The sequence below is a fragment of the Diceros bicornis genome, chromosome 5 (genome assembly GCF_020826845.1).
Source record: "Diceros bicornis minor isolate mBicDic1 chromosome 5, mDicBic1.mat.cur, whole genome shotgun sequence".
NCBI lineage: Eukaryota > Metazoa > Chordata > Mammalia > Perissodactyla > Rhinocerotidae > Diceros > Diceros bicornis.
Genome location: NC_080744.1, coordinates 80608346 through 80628682, shown reverse-complemented (window position 1 = coordinate 80628682; position 20337 = coordinate 80608346). Strand labels below are relative to the sequence as shown.

The 20337-nt window shown below is 47.9% G+C and overlaps 1 protein-coding gene across 2 annotated transcripts in view; it reads left to right on the top strand.

Moving 5' to 3' along the window:
- Positions 1-20337, top strand: part of LRRK1 (leucine rich repeat kinase 1) — a 128653-nt gene that overhangs the window by 74240 nt on the left and 34076 nt on the right. For both annotated transcript variants that reach the window (XM_058542310.1, XM_058542311.1), the window contains exons 7-15: positions 7691-7917; positions 8971-9098; positions 9187-9350; positions 10434-10571; positions 12604-12716; positions 13810-13886; positions 18731-18860; positions 19571-19683; positions 20116-20330. In XM_058542310.1, the coding sequence (XP_058398293.1) occupies positions 7691-7917; positions 8971-9098; positions 9187-9350; positions 10434-10571; positions 12604-12716; positions 13810-13886; positions 18731-18860; positions 19571-19683; positions 20116-20330 (1305 nt within the window). The remainder of the gene's footprint in view (positions 1-7690; positions 7918-8970; positions 9099-9186; positions 9351-10433; positions 10572-12603; positions 12717-13809; positions 13887-18730; positions 18861-19570; positions 19684-20115; positions 20331-20337) is intronic.

Sequence of the window (20337 nt, the reverse complement as noted above, 5' to 3'; positions counted from 1 at the left end):
CGTCTTCTCCCTGTGTCTTCACATTGTCTTCCCTCTGCATTTGTCTGTCTGTGTCCAAATCTCCCCTTTTCATAAGGACACCAGTCATATTAGATGAGGGTCCACCCTGATGACCTCATTTTTAACTTGACTATACTCTTCGAAGACCCTATCTCCAATTAAGCTCACATTCTGAGGTACTGGGGGTTAGGACTTCAAAATATCTTTTGTGGAGGGGACACAATTCAGCCCATAACACCATTCTTGCAGCCATTGCTCTATTTCCCTTGGCCTGGGTCCACCTGCCGTGGCCACCTCACATACACGGGCAGCCGGCCAGTCAGGGTCCAGTCTCCTCCTCCTTGCATTTTAAATGCCTCCTCTCTCCTTGAGAGCGTGTCCCCACCAGAGTGCAGGGACTTGCACAGTACGTGTTTGGAAGCCTCGCATGGAGGGTTTCTCCCGGGGGCGAGGACAGCGGGCACTGTCAGTTCTTGTTTGTCGTAGCCCGCGTGTGCACGAGGAGGCTGGGACAGAGCTGCTGTCTCCTGTGTGCTGATCTTCTGTCCAGCTGAATCCCTGTCATCTAGGGCTTTCTCTGATGGTCTGGGTTCCCGGGGAACATTTGCAGGCTTGGAATTTACCCCCAACTTGTTGGCCTCCATCCACAGACCCCCTTCTGCAGCCATATTTCTTCCCTTCTACGGTCATTGACATCACTCAGGTGACCTGGGGTGCATCTTCAGATTCTGCGACTGGCTCTGCTGCTCTGAGCATCTTCATTTTTAGGGTTTCTTTTGGCTTCTTCTTCAGGCCTTGTAGTGAGTCAGCTCTGTTGAGATGAGACCCTCTGGTTTTACATCTTGACCGTCTGGTTGCTCTGACCGCTCCTTCATACAGCAGAAGGTGGCTCTTGTCTTCCTGGCTGGTTCAAGAAGGACGAGGCACCCTCTGCCATCATCCCAGGAATCTTTGCTTAACCACAAAAGGAAAGGCTTGGGTTTTTTGTGGGCCAAGGATTCATGAATATATTTTATAATATTCTATGTATTTCCCCCCATTTTCACATGTGTGTCTTGATTGAGTAGACTGATTTTATTGACTGCTTTTTTGTGTCATGCCCTGCTGTCATCGAGCTTCATCTGTCCCTTCAAGGGATTTATGGTCTCGGTGGGGGGGGGGGAAGATTCTTACATGATTAACCATAGGTCACAGGTCAAGCGCTGACCAACTGATAGGAACAACAAGTTGGGAGCACAGGGAGCAGAGGGGCAAATTCTGCTTTGTGGGCTCGTAGAGACCTAGGTACCACTGGGACTCTGCTCTGATGAGGCTGTTCTCTACCTAACAAAATTGCAGAGGTATACGGCCCATCATTTGAGCAGAGAATCCTTCTCTGTGTCTGTTCTAAACCTGGTTGCCAGCCGACAGCTCTCAAGTGCTAGGCTAAAAGCACTGTAGACTCCAGCCCTTCATTTAACAATTATTTTTCTTCAACCATTAAGGGTTCCACTGACATAAAAGCATAAGAGATGTCATTGTGGCCTGTGGCTCATTCACCGTGATATTTTATGTCCAGTGGTTTCAAGAAGCATTGTGTAGAGGCAGATAATTGCCCTCCTGGACCGCAGCCTCCAGCACAGGCCAAGGAGACCTTTCTTACACAGAAGCTCCCCCAAACATCACTCTCCGTTATGAGCCAAATGCCCTTAAATACATCTAGTCCTGCTTGAACCAGTCCTAGGCACTACCACTGCCTCGGAAAACAAGTTTCCTAAGTCATCACACCATGCCTCCTGGGAGAGCAGTACTTTCTTCTCTTTGGCCCCAAATTTAAAGGGCTCATGCTTGAGGTCAAACACGAGCACATTCTCCATCTGTTTGCTCCAGAGTGGGTATGCCTTAACCACAGCACTGTTGAATTGGTGAGGTCTCCGTATCCAGCTGTCTTTGATTTTGCAGTCCAGTGTGCATGGATTTAATTATACAATTGCTGGCTTCTCTCCCTCAGAACCTCGTTTATTGTGATCCTGCCTGGACTAAACACAAATTAGTAATGAGAGCTTCAGGGCTTGCCTGGCTAGGGTTCGCTGTCAAGTGTCCTGCCATCTTCTTAACCGTGTGTTCCTGCTCCTTCCTCTCTGCTGCTTTGTAAACACTTGTGCACCCTGTGATGTTTGTGCACCAAAAGGAAAAGAACTTTTGTAAGTGAAAGTTTTCAAACTAACCCAAGACCAGGTAGAAATCTTACATGTTTTTTAAACCTCCATCCAGCCCAGAAGTCTTTTTACAAGCGTGTCTACATTCTGAGTGTGTCATCATGGTTTTCAGACTTCTGCTTTCTCTTCGGGCTTGAGTTTAACAAATTTCAACCCTGCAGAAACTCTGGTGGATATAAGACCTAGAAAGAGCTCCATTTTAGGAACTGGCAGCATCTGCTTACTCTTCTTCCTCGTGTCCTGGGAATTCATAGGCACACACAGCCACTCACTTCTTACCGATGATTTTCTTCTGGTAGAAGAATGCCCTCAAAAGAAGCACACGAGGTTTCCTGCAGGTGTTCTTTCTTAGCTTTGTAGTCAACATCACATGCTCATAGTCCATGAAGATCAAGAAACCCATGAGTTAGGGTGACCAGATGCACGTTCAACACACACACACACACACACACACACACACACACACACACACACAGATCTTCCCTCTGAACCATAAACTCTCTGAGCGTTGGTTCCATCTGCAGCATCCGCATCTTTAATCCGCCCCAGTGCTGACAGAATGGCTTCACACGGCGGTACTCAAGTAAACGTTGCCGAATGTACGAAGGCAAGTTAAGCAAGATGGCATCCCTGTTATGTAACTGGGGGTGATAACATGGACCCCAGTTTAGGCTTACAGGAGTAGTAGGACTTAGACAGGAGAGAAGAGGGCCATGAATTCCAGGGGAGAGAAAATGGAGCAGGGTGCAGAGGTAGGAGGGGGTTTCTTTCCCCTTCATCACCGTGGCAGGACAGAGTGTGAAGACAGAGGCCAGCCTGGCCCACAGAATCTTGGATCCTTAAGTGACTGCATGATACCCACCATTAAGGAGGCCAGCTCTCAGAAGTAAGCCTTTGCAAAAACTCTCTTAGCTCCAAGCCCACAACCTTGTGTTTCCCACAGAATCCTCCCATCACCGTAACAACCCACATTCCAGGGGGAGCATCTGCAGCCCCAGAGCACCCCGGTAGTCCTTTGGCACATTGGCCAGTCAATTACTGACTCGGCCCCCACAGCCTTCCTATGAATTTCAGCATTGGGTCCACTTTCGGAGCCCTGTGATTCATTTATGAACAGGCGGTTTCTATGCTTCAATCGGCAATCTCCCCTTGGCCTTGAATGCTCTGCTCAGGGAGTGTGCCCAGCCCCCAATTTCTTCTACCTAGAACCAATTATTAACCCCACAAGCCATCTGCCAGCAGGAATGCAGAGGGCAGGCAGAAGTCAGGGAGGAGACAGTGAGACATAAAGTTGGAAAGTTGGTTGGGGCAGATCGTGGAAGTGTGAGGCTGCCCAGGGAAGAGGTTCAGATGTTCTGCTGAAGACAGGGTGGGGGTGGGGGAAGGCTGAAGGGTTTTGAGCAGATCTGGATGTTTTAGGATGATCGATCTGGTTAGAGGTGTGATGGTTGGAATACAGGTCTCAGTGGCTATTCTCTTTTAGTGCACAAACATTTATGTAGTGTCTCTTGCATGCTAGGCATGCTGCTGCACTTCAGAGATGGTCAGACAAGGCCCTGCGCTGGAGGCACACACAGTCCAGGTTCTGGACGGCCACACCGCCTACTGGGGCAGAGGAGGTGACCCTTGGGCTGAGTTAGTGCAGCACGAAATCAGTGGGCAAGTGCATATAAGGGGAGTTGAGCCGGACAGAGCCTGAGAAAGTCCCCACCTCCACTGAGACTTGCCAAGGCCCTACGTGGAGTCAGTTAAGCAGTCACAAGGCTCGGGTCTCCTGGGGTCGAGCCCCCACTCCTTATGGAGTTCTAGGCTGCAGCTCTGGGCTCAGAGGACATGGGGGAGATTCAGGGGGGTGATGCCGTTGTCAGGACAGCAACATCTAAGCTGATCCCCCAAGGATGTCTAGTTCATTTGTACCATAATTGGTTCATGGCATGGTAACAATCTGATTCATTTCTGTTGTTTTATTTATTTTTGATTGTCCTACAGAGTTTTATTTATAAAACTTTGAATAGACACCTAAGATTTGTTGTTTTGAAAACCAAAACTAGCCTCCTTTTCATCTTGCATTTGGCTGCCATTTCAGTTCGTGTCCCGTCCATTTGATGTTGAATGACCAAAATGGCCACACAGGGTGAGTGGAGAGAGTCAGACTACAATCTGGACACCTTGGCTTTGTGTCCAGCTGTCTGGCCCTCGGCCCAGGACCCAGGTGTGTCTCCGAGAACCTAGAAAGTGGAGGCAGCCAGGCCCTTGGAGGGCCTTTTTTGACTTAGCATTGCAAAGACTGGCACGACGACCTTCCTCTCAGCCTGTTCCTGAATTGGCTGTCATGCTGACCCCAAGGGAGGCCACTGTCCTCAGCACCACAAGCCAGAAAGAATCCTGAGTCCAGAAGTGACCTAGATATCATCTGGTCCAAAACACTTAACAGATAAAAACCAACAATAACAAGGTGAAGAGTGATACAATTATGAATTACGGAAAGATTAGGAAGAAGCCTATGTGGCTGGATTTGAATTGGAGGCATCAGAAGGCTCTCATGTTAACTATAGAGCTGTGTTGGATCAATGGGCTGAGAAGCAGTGACTCCCCAGTAGGAATGAGCACACCTAACACCCAGATTTTGGTTTGTAAATACCATTTTCTGCTAAAGGGAATCAGGGCTGATTCCAGGGCTGGGACTCAGAAAGTACCAGAGGAGACTGGAACATCTTGATTTGCCAGGAAGTAAGGAAGTGCCCCAAAGTGACAGGGATATGTCAGAGGAGCACAGGAGCCCCCTTGATGGGAATCCCACTGCCATATTGGGGACTACTTAAGCATCAAAAGAAATAATGATAATAATCAATTATAATACTTAGAATAAAAAAAGAATCCATGAGTCCGTAGTGATACTTAAAAGGGGCATATGGAGGACACCCTTCTGTACAGAAGAATGCCAGGGAACAAGTGTAGAAGGAATGGTAGTTTTAGAAAAATCACCACTTTGCAACCACCAATGTACTATTGAGTCAGGCCAGGATCAACAACAGATGCTAAAACCATTGGGTGAAATGATGTAGGAACACAAGATATTCACTAGTCTCAGAATATCACCCCACAGATTGCTTATTAATCACAAAGAGTAAAATATACCTTAACAAAGGAGGGATCTGACAGACACCACCTTCACCAAGGGATCAGACTTGGCATCACCATTCGTGGAATAACCTGACATCAGGTACCCTCTGGTGGGGTTCCATTGGTAAGACTCAACATTGTCTGAGATTTTTGCCAAAAATGCTTAACTTGAATCTAAACATTAGGAAACAATTGAGTAAATTCAGATTATGGGATATTCTACAAGACACCTGCAATGACTTGAACAATTGCAATGCCAAAGTTGAAAAAGACATAAAAAGGCATGAGGACTCTTCTAGATTCAGGAAAAGTAAAGGGACATGTCAATTAAATGCCATGTGTGATTCTTGATGGGATCCTGGATCAGGACACAGAATAGTTATAAAAGACATTTCTTGGATAATTTGGAATATTTGAACATGGACTGTGGATTTGATGATACTGTATCGACTTCATTTCTTGAAAATCATAAGTATATGGTTGTCGTGTGGGAAAATATTCTTGTTCTTCAGAGATATATGCTGAAGTATTTAGGGGTGAAGTGCCATGACTGCTTGCAAAGGATTCAGCAAAAAAATGAAGTGTGTGTGGAGAGAAAGAGAATGCGGCAACATATTACCAATTGGTGAATCTAGGTGAGGGGTATATGAATGGGTATTCATTGTGTCCTAGTCCAACTTTTCTGCAGTTTTGAAATTTTTCAAAACAAAAAATTGTGGAGGGAAACATTAAGGACAATAAAAACAGACCCACAGTAGTAGAGTGATTTGTCTAAAAAAAATAAATCAACTGACCTTCATTCTCTTGACCCAAAATCCAGTATGCCATTGTCCGTCCCTCTTCATCCAGGTGAATGGAGAGACAGACAAACAGACAAAGACAGAGAGAGTCCCTCATCCCCTTGGTTCAATGATCAAAGTTTAAGAGGGTATAGTAGACCCAGCCTTTCCAATCCTGACTACTTAGCCAAGGAAGAGATAAAGACAGGACACACATCGCCATCTAGTGGCCAGATAAGGAAGTCTGTCTGCTGCTGCCAATTTTGAAAGCAAACATCCCACGATTGGTGTCTTTCCCGGTGTCTGCCTGGTTGTCTGCAACATTTTCGCATTTCCGAAGCACTAATTTCTGTTCCTCTGATTTTCTGATACGGATTTCCAATTGATTTGGAGAAACAAGCCAAAAAGCCAGTCTCTTCCTCCCAGAAACCTAATTGAGCCCCAAATTCTTTGATAATCAAGAAGAAAGAGAAAAGCCTACTCGTGTATGTATAACCAGGCCTCTTTACCACCCCACCCCGGCAAACCAAACCGCTGGCCTTTCTAACTCCCTCCTGTGGAAATAAACAAAGGCCAACCAAATGAGAAAAGCAAAGGAGATTTATTCAGAGCTTGCTGTAGCAAGGGAGTCGGTCACCATCACCTCACTTTGGCAGACACAAAGACAGGCAGAGGAGTGGGGAAGCTTCATAGTGGGAAAAAGGGAAGCCTTCGGGTGTGCCCTGATGGAGGCTGTTGATGGGGAAGCTGAAGGCAGCTCACTAGAAGTGGGGTATCACACTTGGTTGGCTGGGGTGCATATTTGGCTTCCTCTGATTGGAAGTGGGGACAAAGCCTAGGGTACTGTCAGTAATTAACCAAGTGCTGGCCATTTGAGGCCGATGGTTACAGAAGTTATTGTCTAGCTTCCTGGATTGTTACTAGAGATAGCCATCTGCCCTCCTGCAAGGCTGGCTTACAGCAGGCTGGCTTCCTGGGCTATTTATTACAGATAAGGGGGTTGGTTTCCTGGGCAGGTTGCTGCAGGTTGTGGGTCAAAGTTCTGATTCTGTATATGGCCTGGCCATGGTCTATTTGTATATTCAGTCTCTCACTCTGGAGGCAGCCTGTCCACAAATCACCCAATGGGGAGCCTCGCGTGGTGCAGGCGGGAGCAGCTCTAATCACAGGGAAGTGAGCCCTGAAGGAGGTCAGAAGACCCAGGTTTGGGTCTCAGCCTTCTTCTCCAGTTGGGGGAGGCTCCTCCAAGCTTGGATGGCCTCCTCTGTACAGATCAGGGGCCATTCCTGCTGCGCTTCTTGCCTGGCTGTGATCTGCTCTGTGAGAGGCGACGCTAAGCCCACGTGCTCCCTCTAGAGATTGGAGAGGGAGTAGCTGGAGCCATGCAGAGATGACCTGTGAGATGCAGGTGCAGATGGGAACAGGTACCTTCTCAGTGCCGGCCACAGGACGGACATGGCCCCAGCATCTCAGGACTCCAGCTGAGTGAGCAGACACGCTCACCCTTGAATGAGTCATTGTTTTATTCCAAGTCTACACCAGCCCTGTGCTCACCACCTGTGTGTGTTCTTCCCTTTCTCCAACCGCCAGCCTCTTCGTGTGAAATGGTCCCACCTCAAGTTGCCCTGGGTGGATCTAGACTGGCTCATAGACATCTCCTGCCAGATCACGGAACTGGACCTTTCTGCCAACTGCCTGGCTTCCCTCCCCTCTGTCATCCCCTGGGGACTCATCAACCTCCGCAAGCTGAACCTCTCAGACAACCACCTGGGGGAACTGCCCAGCGTGCAGTCATCAGATGAGATCATCTGTTCCAGGTGGGCTCCCTCCCCGCGCAGGCTCCCAGAGGGAGAACGGGCCTCGGTGCCCCGGCTGCCACCCTAGTCCTCCTCCTGCACGGGCTCCCTGATTGTAGTTTGTGGTTTTGAAGGCAAATTTTCAGCTAAAATGAGAAAGGGAAGTTCTGCCTGCGCTTATGCAAGCTCTTGGGAACAAGGTCGCTGCTTCCTTTCCAGGTGAACGCAGAGAGTTCTAGAGGGGCGTTTTGTCTGGCCCACATTTACACTGCTCACCGGTGGCCGTGTGCCTCTGCTTGCCCGAGATGCCCAGTCTTGGTCCCGCACACAGGAAGCAGAGGAGGGCGCTGAAAGCCTCCGGGCTGGTGGAGGCCGTGGTGCCCAGAGGCAGCAGCTTTATTCCACCTCCCGGGAGAGTGGGAAGGGCCTCAGAGAAAGAGTTAACTCCACAGGACTCTGATAGCAGGCAGACAGCAGGCAGCTCCTGTCTCCTTTTTGGGGGAGGCCTTGGGAAGAGGCCTGAAGCTTCCCCCGGGGACTGCATGGGAAGGGGAAGGACCTTAGTTCGTTGATGTATTGACGATACATGCTTGCAAAGCCTCGTTCCGTAAAGGGTTGGAGCTGACTTCAAAAGCTAGGGCTCTAAGTGAAGTAAGAAAGAATGCTGGAAAGAGCTGAAGGTCAGCAGTAACCTGTGGGGAAGAAGAAACAATCCAAGCGGGGGTCCTTAACCGGGGCCAGACTCGAGGGTCTCAAAGGTTAAGAGCCCTGCTCTGTGGTCTTCCAGCAGCTCTCAGGGCACCAGCTCGTTTCGCTATCACATATATGAGAAAGGTTTACATCCCTGCTGGTCGGTGAGACCAGGGTCCACCCAAGAAAGATTTGATTTTCTTTGTCTACTCAGGACATGGTAACGTTAATGCAATGAATAAAAATCGTATTGCTACATTTTTAGTGCGCCCTCTTTAGCCTTCTGCAAGGAGAAAAAGAGAAATATGTTTACAGAGAAACATGTAACAATGATGCTTCACCTCTTTCTTCTAATGCCTTGACCTCCTTCTCCCCCAACTGCAGGCTACTTGAAATTGACATTTCCAGCAACAAGCTGTCCCATCTTCCGCCAGGATTCTTGCACCTTTCCAAACTTCAAAAACTGACAGCTTCAAAAAATTATTTAGAAAAATTGTTTGAAGAAGAAAGTGGTATGTTTTATCATCAGTAACTTGACTTAATTTGTCATTTTCTTCTTGATAGGATATTTTTACCGATTCATACCTTTTTTTCCCCCAGCCACTAACTGGATTGGTTTGCGGAAGCTACAGGAACTTGATATTTCTGACAATAAATTGACAGAACTCCCTGCACTTTTCCTTCATTCTTTCAAGTCACTCAATTGTCTGAATGTCTCCAGAAATAACCTGAAGGTGTTTCCAGACGCCTGGGCTTGCCCCTTGGTTAGTATGGGAATCATGAAAGGTGCAGTCACTCCACACCTCACCTTCACCTCTCAGAGCTCCCGGGCCACTGTCTCACTTCCCCGCCTCGGCGGCCTCCCTGGGCAGCAGAATTGTTCCCATGTTATAGACGAGCAGTGTCGCTCAGCATCCAGCAGCCGAGTGTCTTGGGCAGGTAACTCACCTGAAAGGCAGCCCACCTGGCTCTGGGCTTGAGATTCACACCGTTAACACCCACAGAACTTTCCACAGTTAGTGCTTGCACGTCTGGACAGGATGAGTTCTGCCCCAAAGTGGAGGCTTGGTTCCCTTAGGACGGCTATGAAATAAGAGTAAAGAAGAGAAAATGAAATAACCTGCATCCGTAGCACTGCCAATTAAATGGTGATTTTGTTTCTTGGGAAGTTTGCTTGTCAAAACTAACAGAACATGGGGTTGGCCTGGTGGTGCAGCGGTTAAGTTTGTGCGCTTCGCTTCAGCAGCCCGGGGCTCGCAGGTTCGGATGCCGGGCGCAGACAGACACACTGCTTGTCAAGCCATGCTGTGGCGGCGTCCCATATAAAGTAGAGGAAGATGGGCACGGATCTTAGCCCAGGGCCAATCTTTCTCAGCAAAAAGGGGAGGATTGGCAACAGATGTTAGCTCAGGGCTAATCTCCCTCACCAAAAAGAAAAAAAAAAAACCACTAACGGAACAGCATCAAGAGTATTTGTGTTTTATTGCTGTTGGTTTTAAACCAGAAAATTCTCCATCACTAACATTAACATTTCTAGGTTAAACATATGTATGTGGGAAACCAGCTTCTGTCTAGAGCACGGCCCTGAATTGTCCCATTATTTCCAAGGACAATGGGCCAGACGTTCTGGAATGAAGGGAAAGGCCTATGAGCCACCTTCCTTGGAGCAGGGACAGGAAAATGGGACGATGACAGTTTGCAGCCTCTTAACTAGCTGAATCATATTTATTAGAGCCTTATTCTAAGGGTCTTATTTTTAACATCAAATTCAGAAGCAGTCTGTCACAGTCACCGCTGTATTTAAAAAACTAATTAATATCTCATTCTCTTTCTTGTCAAACGCCTAGAAATATTGTAAAGCGTCCAAAAATGCCCTGGAATCCCTACCAGACAAAATGGCCATCTTTTGGAAAAACCACCTTAAGGATGTGGATTTCTCAGAAAACAAACTCAAAGAAGTTCCCCTGGGACTTTTTCAGCTTGATGTAAGTCTAATAGTCCTTTATTTCTCATCCTCAGCTTTTGAAAATCACTCCGTATTGCAGTGAAATCTGTGCACTTCTCCTGAGCTTCTGAGACAAAATAGTTGAAAGAAAAGCTTAACTATCAAAAATACACCTGGTTATGAGCAGAGATTGGGAGGAAACGTGCAAAATGAAAACAGCTCTGCGAGGGCAGTGGGATTATGGGTTTTTATCCTCCAGGACTTTCTTTAATGTCAAAGATTGTAAGCCCAGTCCCCAGCCCCTCTGTCTGACATCGCCTGGCCCTGTCCCTTTTCGACTCCTGGGTGGGCCCCCCAGGCCTGCTGGTGCTCGAGACCGAGGGAGCACTATAATAAGGCCCCTCTTGTCCCTGCCGCCCTCCCCAGAGGTGGCTTAACTGGAGTTCCTGGGGATTAGAAGCTTCTTTGGACATGAATTCAGGAAAGTGCCTTTTCCTGGAGCCTCATGTGCCCCCTCCCCACCCACCAGCACAGGGCTGCTTTCTCACTGTAGGTTGTGTGCAGGGCCGTCTCTGTTTTCCCCAAGTCGAAAGCAAACTCCTTAAGGCAGAGCATGGATCAATCCTGGCTTGGCGCCTAGGCCAACCCCAGAAGGAGGCCTGATGTGTGTTTGCTGAAGGCCTCAGGGCAGCCCCGGGCAGAGCGCACAGGCCTCCACCCCTGGTCCTGCCCAGGGCCCCCACAGGCTCTCCTCCAAGGCCCGGTGCACAGCCCCCCACATTCAGGGATCCCTAAAAGGCAGCAAAGGCCCCTTCAACGTGCGTGTTCTCAGGGAAGAGGGCCATCAAGTCACAGGCGCCAGGGCAAACACAGGCAAAGAAAGGACCTCAGGGTATGTCCATTGTGAGGGGGGTGCTGGTGGGTGAGGACACTGGTCACTACCATCCACAGGGGCACCCCGGCCGGAAGTTCACGTCCACCGCCCAACCTCTGTCCTTGACGCAGAGGCCCTCCAAAGGTCCCCTGTTCTGAGTCTGTTTCCTCTTATTTCATACCAACAGCTAGCTAACTTGGTTTTCTGGTTCCCATCGCAGCCAGAAGCAGCAAATCAGGGGGAAAAGAGCCTTGTCCAGGACCTTACCACTCGGCCCTGTGGGATTCATTCAGGCAGGGCCTCCACGACCCCAGTGCCAGTCCTGGGCCTGGCACGTGCAGGGCTCTAATAGACATTGGGTGGACGGGCAGGCTGCAGGTGCTGCCTCCTGGTTCTGATGGTGGGGGGTGGCGTGGACCCCCTTCCCACAAGGGAGAAGACAAAAGTGTGCAGGGTAAGGAGTTTAAAGTGGGGCAGCCTGCTCACCCTCCTGAGCCACCCCCATTGTGGACAGAATAGTTGGTGTCCCTGGGGATGGCATCAAGAAAGAGTTATAATCTGCTCCTTGTACTCTCATTAAAGTAAAACGAGTTACAAGTCCCAGGGTAGAGCCTTGTCCCCTGGGTGATGGGTTTGCCTGCAGAGCCTGTGTGAGGTTGGTGGACGTCGGGGGCAGGGCCCGGGCGGTCAGCGAGAGCACCGCAGGCACAACAGTGGTCCCGTGTGCCCGGCCAGCAGGGGGGGCCAAGACTGGGGTGCGTCACCCTCAGTGTCACTGCCGCCACCCTGCCCTGTCTGGGGTCTCACTGGGCCAGCCCAAGGCAGCATCATGCTGTGTCCCCCTCCCGTGGTGACACCAAGGTCCTCCAGGACCTTCAGAGTCGGCTGCTGTTCCCAGGTCAGGCCCACAAATAATTGTCACTCTTAAGAAGCCTCAACTCTGAGGGGTACTTGGACTCCTTTCATTCTGGAGTAACTGCCTCCCACTGATCTGGAGGGAAGGATCTTCTGTAAATTGTCCCGTCTGCTCTGTTTGGTATAATTTTGTGAGTTTTGAGGCGCTGTTGGAACCTCTGTGAAGGTGAGTCGGTTATACTCGTTTAGCTGCACTTAGTCAGGGAACTGACCTTTCCCTTCCTGCCCTCCTCCCCTTTGGGGTTTGACGGCATCTGTTCTTCTCTCTCTCTCTCTGTCCCAGACCCTCATGTTCTTGAGGTTACAGGGAAACCAGCTGGTGGCACTGCCACCTCAAGAGAAGTGGACCTGTAGACAACTCAAAACGCTGGATCTCTCCAGAAACCTATTTGGCAAGTAAGCAGGGGGTCTCCATCCCTGGCAGGTTCTAAAATGCGTGTGTGACTGCAGTCGGGCAGACGCTTGGGATGGTGTCTCTGTTAGTTTGTTAGGGCTGCCGTAACAAAGTGCCACAGGTTGTTTAAGGAGGCTTAAACAACAGACATTTATTTCCTCACAGTTCTGGAGGCTGGAGGTCCGAGATCAAGGTGCTGGCAGGGTTGGTTTCTCCTGAGGCCTCTCTGCTTGGCACGTAGATGGCTGCCTTCTCCCCGTGTCCTCACATGTGTGTGTCTGTGTCCTAATATCCTCTTCCTATAAGGGCATCAGTCAAATTGGACTGGGATCCATTCACATGACCTCATTTTACCTTCATGACCTGTGTAAAAACCCTATCTCCAAATATAGTCACATTCTGAGGTGCTGGGGGTTAGGACTTCAACATATGAATTTGGAGGAGGGGACACATAATTCAGCCCATAATAGTGTCCTCCCATTTCTAATTTTTAAAGGCTCCTGGAGAATCTTCTCACTTCAGCCTAACCTGCCATTCTGTTCAAAAGTTTTTGCCAACCACTAACCAATATGTACCTAGATAGAATAACAACCCCCCCACCACCACCAGCGGTCGTCTAATAAAAGGTGAAAATCTGGGGACGAGCGCAGCTGGCCCTTGGGGCCCTGGAGACCAGCCTCTCCGGTTCATTTGCTGAAGGTCACTTCTGCAGTATCTCAGTGGAACTTACACCCCAAGAGAAGTCCCCTCGTGAGCAGCATAAAATGGAACAGCCGCTGGAATGGGCATTCCTGCCAGGCACAGAAACACTCACATCTGCCTGCAATGGAAAAGCTCAAGAGTGGAAACCACCAGTCATGCCAGCGTTAGATCACCTTCTCTAGACGTTTTTTCCCCAAAAGACTTCTGAACACAATGGTGCAGTTAGCAGGCAGCAGCTATCAAGGCTTAGACATCATTTGCGGGGGGCCCAAACACCCTGCTGATGGAATTTTCTCCCTTGTCTCTGCATACTTTGGCATTATATAGTCATAGCCAAAATAGTAATGTCTTTGTCGTGCTTTCCTCACATTTTGACTTCTTCCCCCCCTACAGAAACGAAGACGGACTTAAAACAAAGCGTATTTCCTTTTTCACCACCAGAGGGCGCCAGCGTTCAGGGACGGAGTCAGGTGTGTGTCAGTGCCGGGAGATGAGAGGCAGCTGGGCAGGCTGTTCCCTGCTCCACCACAAGGGGGTGGCCCTTATATGGGGCTTTCCCCTGCAATGCTCCATGGGAATGCCAGAGATGTCCATGTGTGACTGAAAAACCTGAAAGTGAACTGTGCCCATTGCTCTTGTCACACATATGGCCCGCAAGTATCCTGAAACGCCCTTTCCTGTCTGCAGTCCAGTAAGACTAGTAGCTACTGTGTGTGGATGGCCTGCTACATGTGAGCACTGCCCTAGTTACGTTAAATACGTCGGAGTCTTTCTTTAAGCCTTACAACATGAGCTATGGATTGTGGTTTCCCATTTTACAGATGAGGAAACCAAAGGTCCCAGAGTATCTTACTCAGCTCAGGCTTCCATAACAAAGTACCACAGATTGGGTGGCTCAAACAACAGAATTTTATTTCCTCACACTTCTGGAGGCTGGAGCCCAAGATCAGAGTGCCAGCATGGTCGGTTCCTGGTGAGAACCCTCTTCCTGGCTTGCAGATGGCTGCTTTCTTGCTGTGTCCTCACATAGCAGAGAGAGAGAGCAAGCTCTCTGGCGTCTCCTCTTATAAGGGCACTAATCTCAACTTGGGTGCCCCACCTCGTGACCTTGTCTAAACCTAATCACCCCCCAAAGACCCTATCTCCTAATGCCATCACATTGGGGCTTACGGCTTCAATATAAGGGTTAGAGGAGACACAATTCAGTCTGTAGCACAGGGGTTGACTGATGCCATGTGGCTGCTTGAGGTCAGAGCCAGGTTTCATCCCTGCCTTGTGGGACTCCAGCACCAGGGCCAGGGGGACACCACGCTGCAGCATCTTGTGAAGTCCACATGGGAACACAGCAACCCTCAGTCCCACAGGCCGTTCTGGCCAGGCTGAGATTCCAGAGGGGCTTGGGATCTGTCCCCAAACTCATCAGAAACAGAACTTTTCTTAGAATGTTTGTACTGGTCACACAACAAGGCCAATTCAGCAGAGACTATTTCTAGGAAAGCAAGTTCTTCTCGTTTGTTATCTTCTGTGAGGTGTGGGGAGGAGGTGTGGACCTGTCCCTCATATTAAACAACCAGCCCTACTTTTTAACCTGAAAGCTAAGCCTTCTAAAGGTAGCTAGGCTCACTGAAATATCCCTCAGGATGCTGTCCACAGAAAAGGAAGCAATATTTAAGCCATTTTAAATGTAATATCACTTTCTTCTGCAGCTTAATAAATCTGGGTGGGCAAGTGCTCTTTAAGTACAGATCGTTAAGAAATGTCACAGGGGCAAGGACACTTTTGCGGGAGGTGAACTAAATAGTCTGTCCACCTGTTGCACTTTTTGATGAACTGCTGTGCATGTGTACACATATGATATGCACGTGTCAGTCATGTGTGTGTGTTTACATATGATTGAAAAAGGAATACATCATCAGCGGAACAGATAAGTGTCCAAAAACAGACCTAAGTAAATATAAGAATTCAATATATGACAAAGGAGGCATTTCAATTTAGTGGGAAAGATTGTTTTATTGTTTCAATAAATGCTGTTGGTGTAAATGCTTGTCCAGCTGGAAGGGAAAAATGCAACGCTGGATGCCCTGCCTTAGAGCAATCACAAAAATGTCCATGGGGATAGCAGCTTTAAGTGTAAAAGAAAACATTTAAGAGAATATGTGTATAATTTGGGGATGGGGAAGACCTTTAAAAACTAGGTGGAAATCCAGAACTCATTAAAAAAAAGACCAAAAGCTTGGGCTTTGTAAAAATTGAAAAGCTTTTGTTCAGTGGAAGACATCATAAACAAAGTCATAATGCAAACAGACTGAGAAGAAACATTTGCAACACAAATTGTTGCAACATAAATTGACTTAAGTCTCTAATATACAAAGACTTCTTACAAATTGATTAAAAAAAAAAAAAAGACAACCCAATAGGCAAAAAATGGACAATGGACATAAACAGTTCACAGAAAAAGAAGTGCAACATAAATTGGCTTAAGTCCCTAATATACAAAGACTGCTTACAAATTGATTAAAAGGAAAAAAAAAGAAAACCCAATAGGCGAAAAGTGGACGATGGATATAAACAGTGTGCAGAAAAGGAAGTGCAGATCGTGCAGCGACAAATGGAAAGGTCCTGCCCCACGCTAATAGGGAAATGCAATTAGGAGTTTCATCACTGATCCTTTTTAGAACTTTGGACTTAGGACTTTGGAAATTGAGTCCAGACATAGGGATTTCACTTGGAAGGAAGGAGAAACAAACACTTTCTTCTCATTGATGCCAAAATGGGATGATGGGCATGAGAAGAGTTGCAAGTGTGGATCTCGGTCCTGCTTCCATTCTTGTGGGTTGAGCCTCGTACGTTTGAGTTGACCAGAAACATGTCATGTCCCCGGTGTAGAAATGCAGACCATGCAGAAGTGCACAAGGAGGTGGGCCCAATACTCAGGGGGACCAGCCACGCCCCCATGAAACCGCCAGAGTGCAAGGACAAAGGCACATGATGAAAAGCGTAGTAGGAACATGTACCGATGTTCTGGAAAACAAGTTTGCTGGTGGCCCGCAAGAGCATGTCTGGGGAGCTAGGCTGAGGAAGCCACACCTCTTGGGAGTTTCCCTGGCAGAAGTGGATCGTGGCCTTGGCATATGACAAGGGCCTCTTGATTTTTTTAATTTCGTCTAGAAAGTTGAGGCCCACACCTGGGTGAAAAGAAGGAGGCTCATTGCAAACCTTTTCCTCAGTAGCGTTATTCTCTTGGGGCCGTTGACCCTTGGGTAAGGAATTATCTATAAAAGATAACTTGTTTGCAGATGAATAGTAAAATTCCAAGTAGATTTATGTACATTCAAGTAGTCATATTTTTGCAGTGGCCTCATCCAAAAATAATTTGGATGGCCGTTTTTATGGTAAAATTTAGACCAGCAGGGTCATAAATAACTTACGAATAAATAATTGCAGTTCATAAATACCTCGAGCTGTGCTCTCCCCACTCGGGTTTCCATAGTTTCCACACTGGGCCAGGACGCCTATGACAGGTGTTGCCTCTGTTTGCAGTCGTAGTTCCTTATTCCATCTGTCCGGTACTTAAAGAGGCTTCATAAACACCAAGGGGAAACTTGAAAATTGGAAAGCACAGAGGCCAGGTGCTCAGAATGTGTTCTCTGGGAAGAAAGTGAGCCTTTCTGATTATTGATGTTCTTTTAATGTGAATTAGGGCAGGCTAAGGTTGTTCCTTCTTTTTCATTGAAAAAAAAAAGCGCTTTTGAACATTTTCTTATGGAACAAGGTCTGGTACAAAGCCATCTTTAAAGTCTGTTTTGCCTTGATTTCCGTGGGGGCACTGCATTGAGTCCCATTCACATTGTGGCTGGCTGGGCAGATTTTCCAGGTGCCCATTTCGGCATTCTGTTATCGTCTCTCCCAGAACATTCTCTGAGGCCAGGTTACCCCATCACCATTGATACTGCAGCGATATGTGTGGAGAAAAGCCAGAGCGAAGGGGGGAAGTCGTGATGAAGGACAGCGGAACACCAGTTGAGCCCAACAAAAGAAGCCGGCTTCTCTATCTCGCATGTCTGGCAGAGAACCGAGAGAGAGGTTCTTTGAGTCAGTTTTATCTTGAATGCTCTGAGTCGAAGGGGACCCTCGGGGGTGTGCTGTCCTGCCCCCTCCCTGCCTTAGGAGGGAGGATAAGGCCCTTCAGAGGTTCTGCTGAAATCCAAACCTCTGATTCCCATCAGGCTGTGTTTCCAAGCTCTCCACCGCATTCTTTCTCAATATACACTCCGGTGCCCGTGGAAACAGCAGATTTGACGTGATTTTCATGGTAACCTCATAATTAGCCTAATTAATGAAGTCACCTAAATACTAGACAGTTGGCTTGTTTTTCAGAGAATGCCATCTTAGGAAGCATAAAAACCGAGCCCATATTATTATTTTTTAGTTAACTAGCTTCTTTTAGTTGAAGAAGTAACACATGTACATGGTAAACAACATTTTTGAACAGTACTAAAAGGCATGGAATGAATTTTCCGTCTCGTAGTAATTCCCCTCCCCAGAGACAACTGTGGAATTTTGTACATCTCTGGTAACAGTTATGTTTGTGTTTAACACACATGTATGACATATACATACATATGTGCACATATGGTGTGTATACACATGCCTATAACAGCATGTAACGTATATACATGCATATGGGCATGTGTGATATGTGTATACATGCCTATAACATGTACATGCATTTGTGCATGTGTGGTGTGTATACACGTCTATACATCATATAACGTGTACATGCATGTGTGTACACATGTATATAACATCATATAGCATATGTTCGTGCATTGTGTGTGTACACACATGCATATAACATACGCATATAAATGGAGTGTGTTTGCTCACATGTCTGCACACGTTTTGTGGTACACAAATTAAGCCTCTAGATACCTGATTCCACACCTTGCTTTTTCGATTTGCCAGTAGCTCTTGAGTGTTACTTCATACCCATACATGTAGACCAGCCCCATGCTTTGTAATAATTGTATATTATGCCATTACACATTTAACCAACCCCCTGTGGGTGGCTGTCTTCTGTCTTTGCTATTACAAAACAGTGTGCCGCTGAGCATCCTTGGTCTCACCTCTTTGCCACACATGCAAGGATGTATTAGGATATCCTAGAATTAGAATCCTTAGGTTGATAAGATGAGCATCTTGTTCTGATAGACTTGCCAGAGGTTGCACCAGTTTGTACAGCCACCTGGCCTCCACGGTGTGATGGTCCAGAATTATTTTCAAATGTACAGTCTGCTTTGCCATTTCTTTGCAGGATGTGTGCTGGAATTTCCAGCCTTCCTAAGTGAGTCTTTAGAAGTCCTTTGTCTGAACGACAATCACCTGGATGCAGTCCCTCCCACGGTTTGCCTACTGAAGAGCTTATCAGAACTCTACTTGGGAAAGTAAGTACACAGCAATAGCAGCCGCACTGGCCCTTCCGGCCCAGGGAGGCAGAATGCCCTCCTGTAAACCATCTGAGGACGTAGAAGCCAGGGAGAAAGGAGCCATCTATTTACAGGAGGCAGCAGTGGGATTTTCAGAACCGGGCTTAGTCCAGGGGTGGGGGCAGTAGGGGGGGAGACGGGTAGCGATGCGATGATGTGTGCTTTGCTCCTTTGCTCAGTTATGATGAGAAGTGCTCCTTCATTCATCCTCTCATTACTGAGTACCTACTGCTAGGCCCTGCTGGGGGGTTCAGACAGTGTGCAAAACTTGATGAAAATATAAAATAATTTGGCACTGAAAAGATCAGATGGTTGTCCTTCCACCAAAGGAGGGGGAAACTTTAATGATGGCAGCTGTCCGTTTTCAGGTCACGTTGCCTTTTCAAGAAGAGGTAGTGATAATCTTTATGGTAGTATAATTAATAGAAGAGACAGGAAAGTTGGGGGAGGGGACTCAGTTCTAAGCCATGAGAATTTGCAGAAGACAGAGCTGCCATTTTTACCACTGACTTTCCAGGGAGAACAGCTTTGTAATTAGTATTTAAATGGAATGCTCGAAATCAGGGCCCAAGACATTAGGCTTGGGGTGCAGGCTGTCGGTGGCCCCTGCAGGCCCCAGAGGCTGACCAGTGTGTGTGTGTTCTCCCATGGTGTGTATGTGCCCTCAGCAATCCTGGCCTCCGGGAGCTGCCTCCTGAGCTGGGGCAGCTGGGCAACTTGTGGCAGTTGGACACTGAAGACCTGAACATCAGCAACGTGCCCGCAGAGATCAGAAAAGAAGGTAGGATTTCCTTGGCGTCACTTCTTGGAAAGACGACTCAAGTCCAGTTATTAATAGCCTGGAGTGGAAACAGCTGGGTGACCTGAGGATCCCAGCTCTGGCTCCTATGTTTGGGAAGATGTTGTAAAATTATCCAGAAAGCAATAGATGCTGAGGACTACTGTATTGCAATTGACCATGTGATCAAACTATCTTTGACCCTGTAGGCAGCAAGGATGTTGTCGTTAGGTCCTTGACTTTTAGACTTCACTTTTGGGGTGATTGGTATTGTATCTTCCCACCATCAGACCCAATAGTCCTCTCAACTCACCCCCTTAGAACACATAGAAAGTGTTCCTTCAAGACACAATTTTGTTTCCCAAGAGATGTGAGCACGTTCCTATCTATGGGGCAGCAGCAACATCTACTTTTCCCCTCTGTGATTCTGCATAGGCCCCAAAGCAATGTTGTCTTACCTGCGTGCTCAGCTGCGGAGAGCAGAGAAGTGCAAGCTGATGAAGATGATCATCGTGGGTCCTCCTCGCCAGGGCAAGTCCACCCTCCTGGAGATCTTGCAGACGGGGAGGGCCCCCCAGGTGATGCACAGCGAGGCCACCATCAGGACCACCAAGTGGGAGCTCCAGAGGCCGGCTGGTTCAAAAGCCAAGGTCAAGG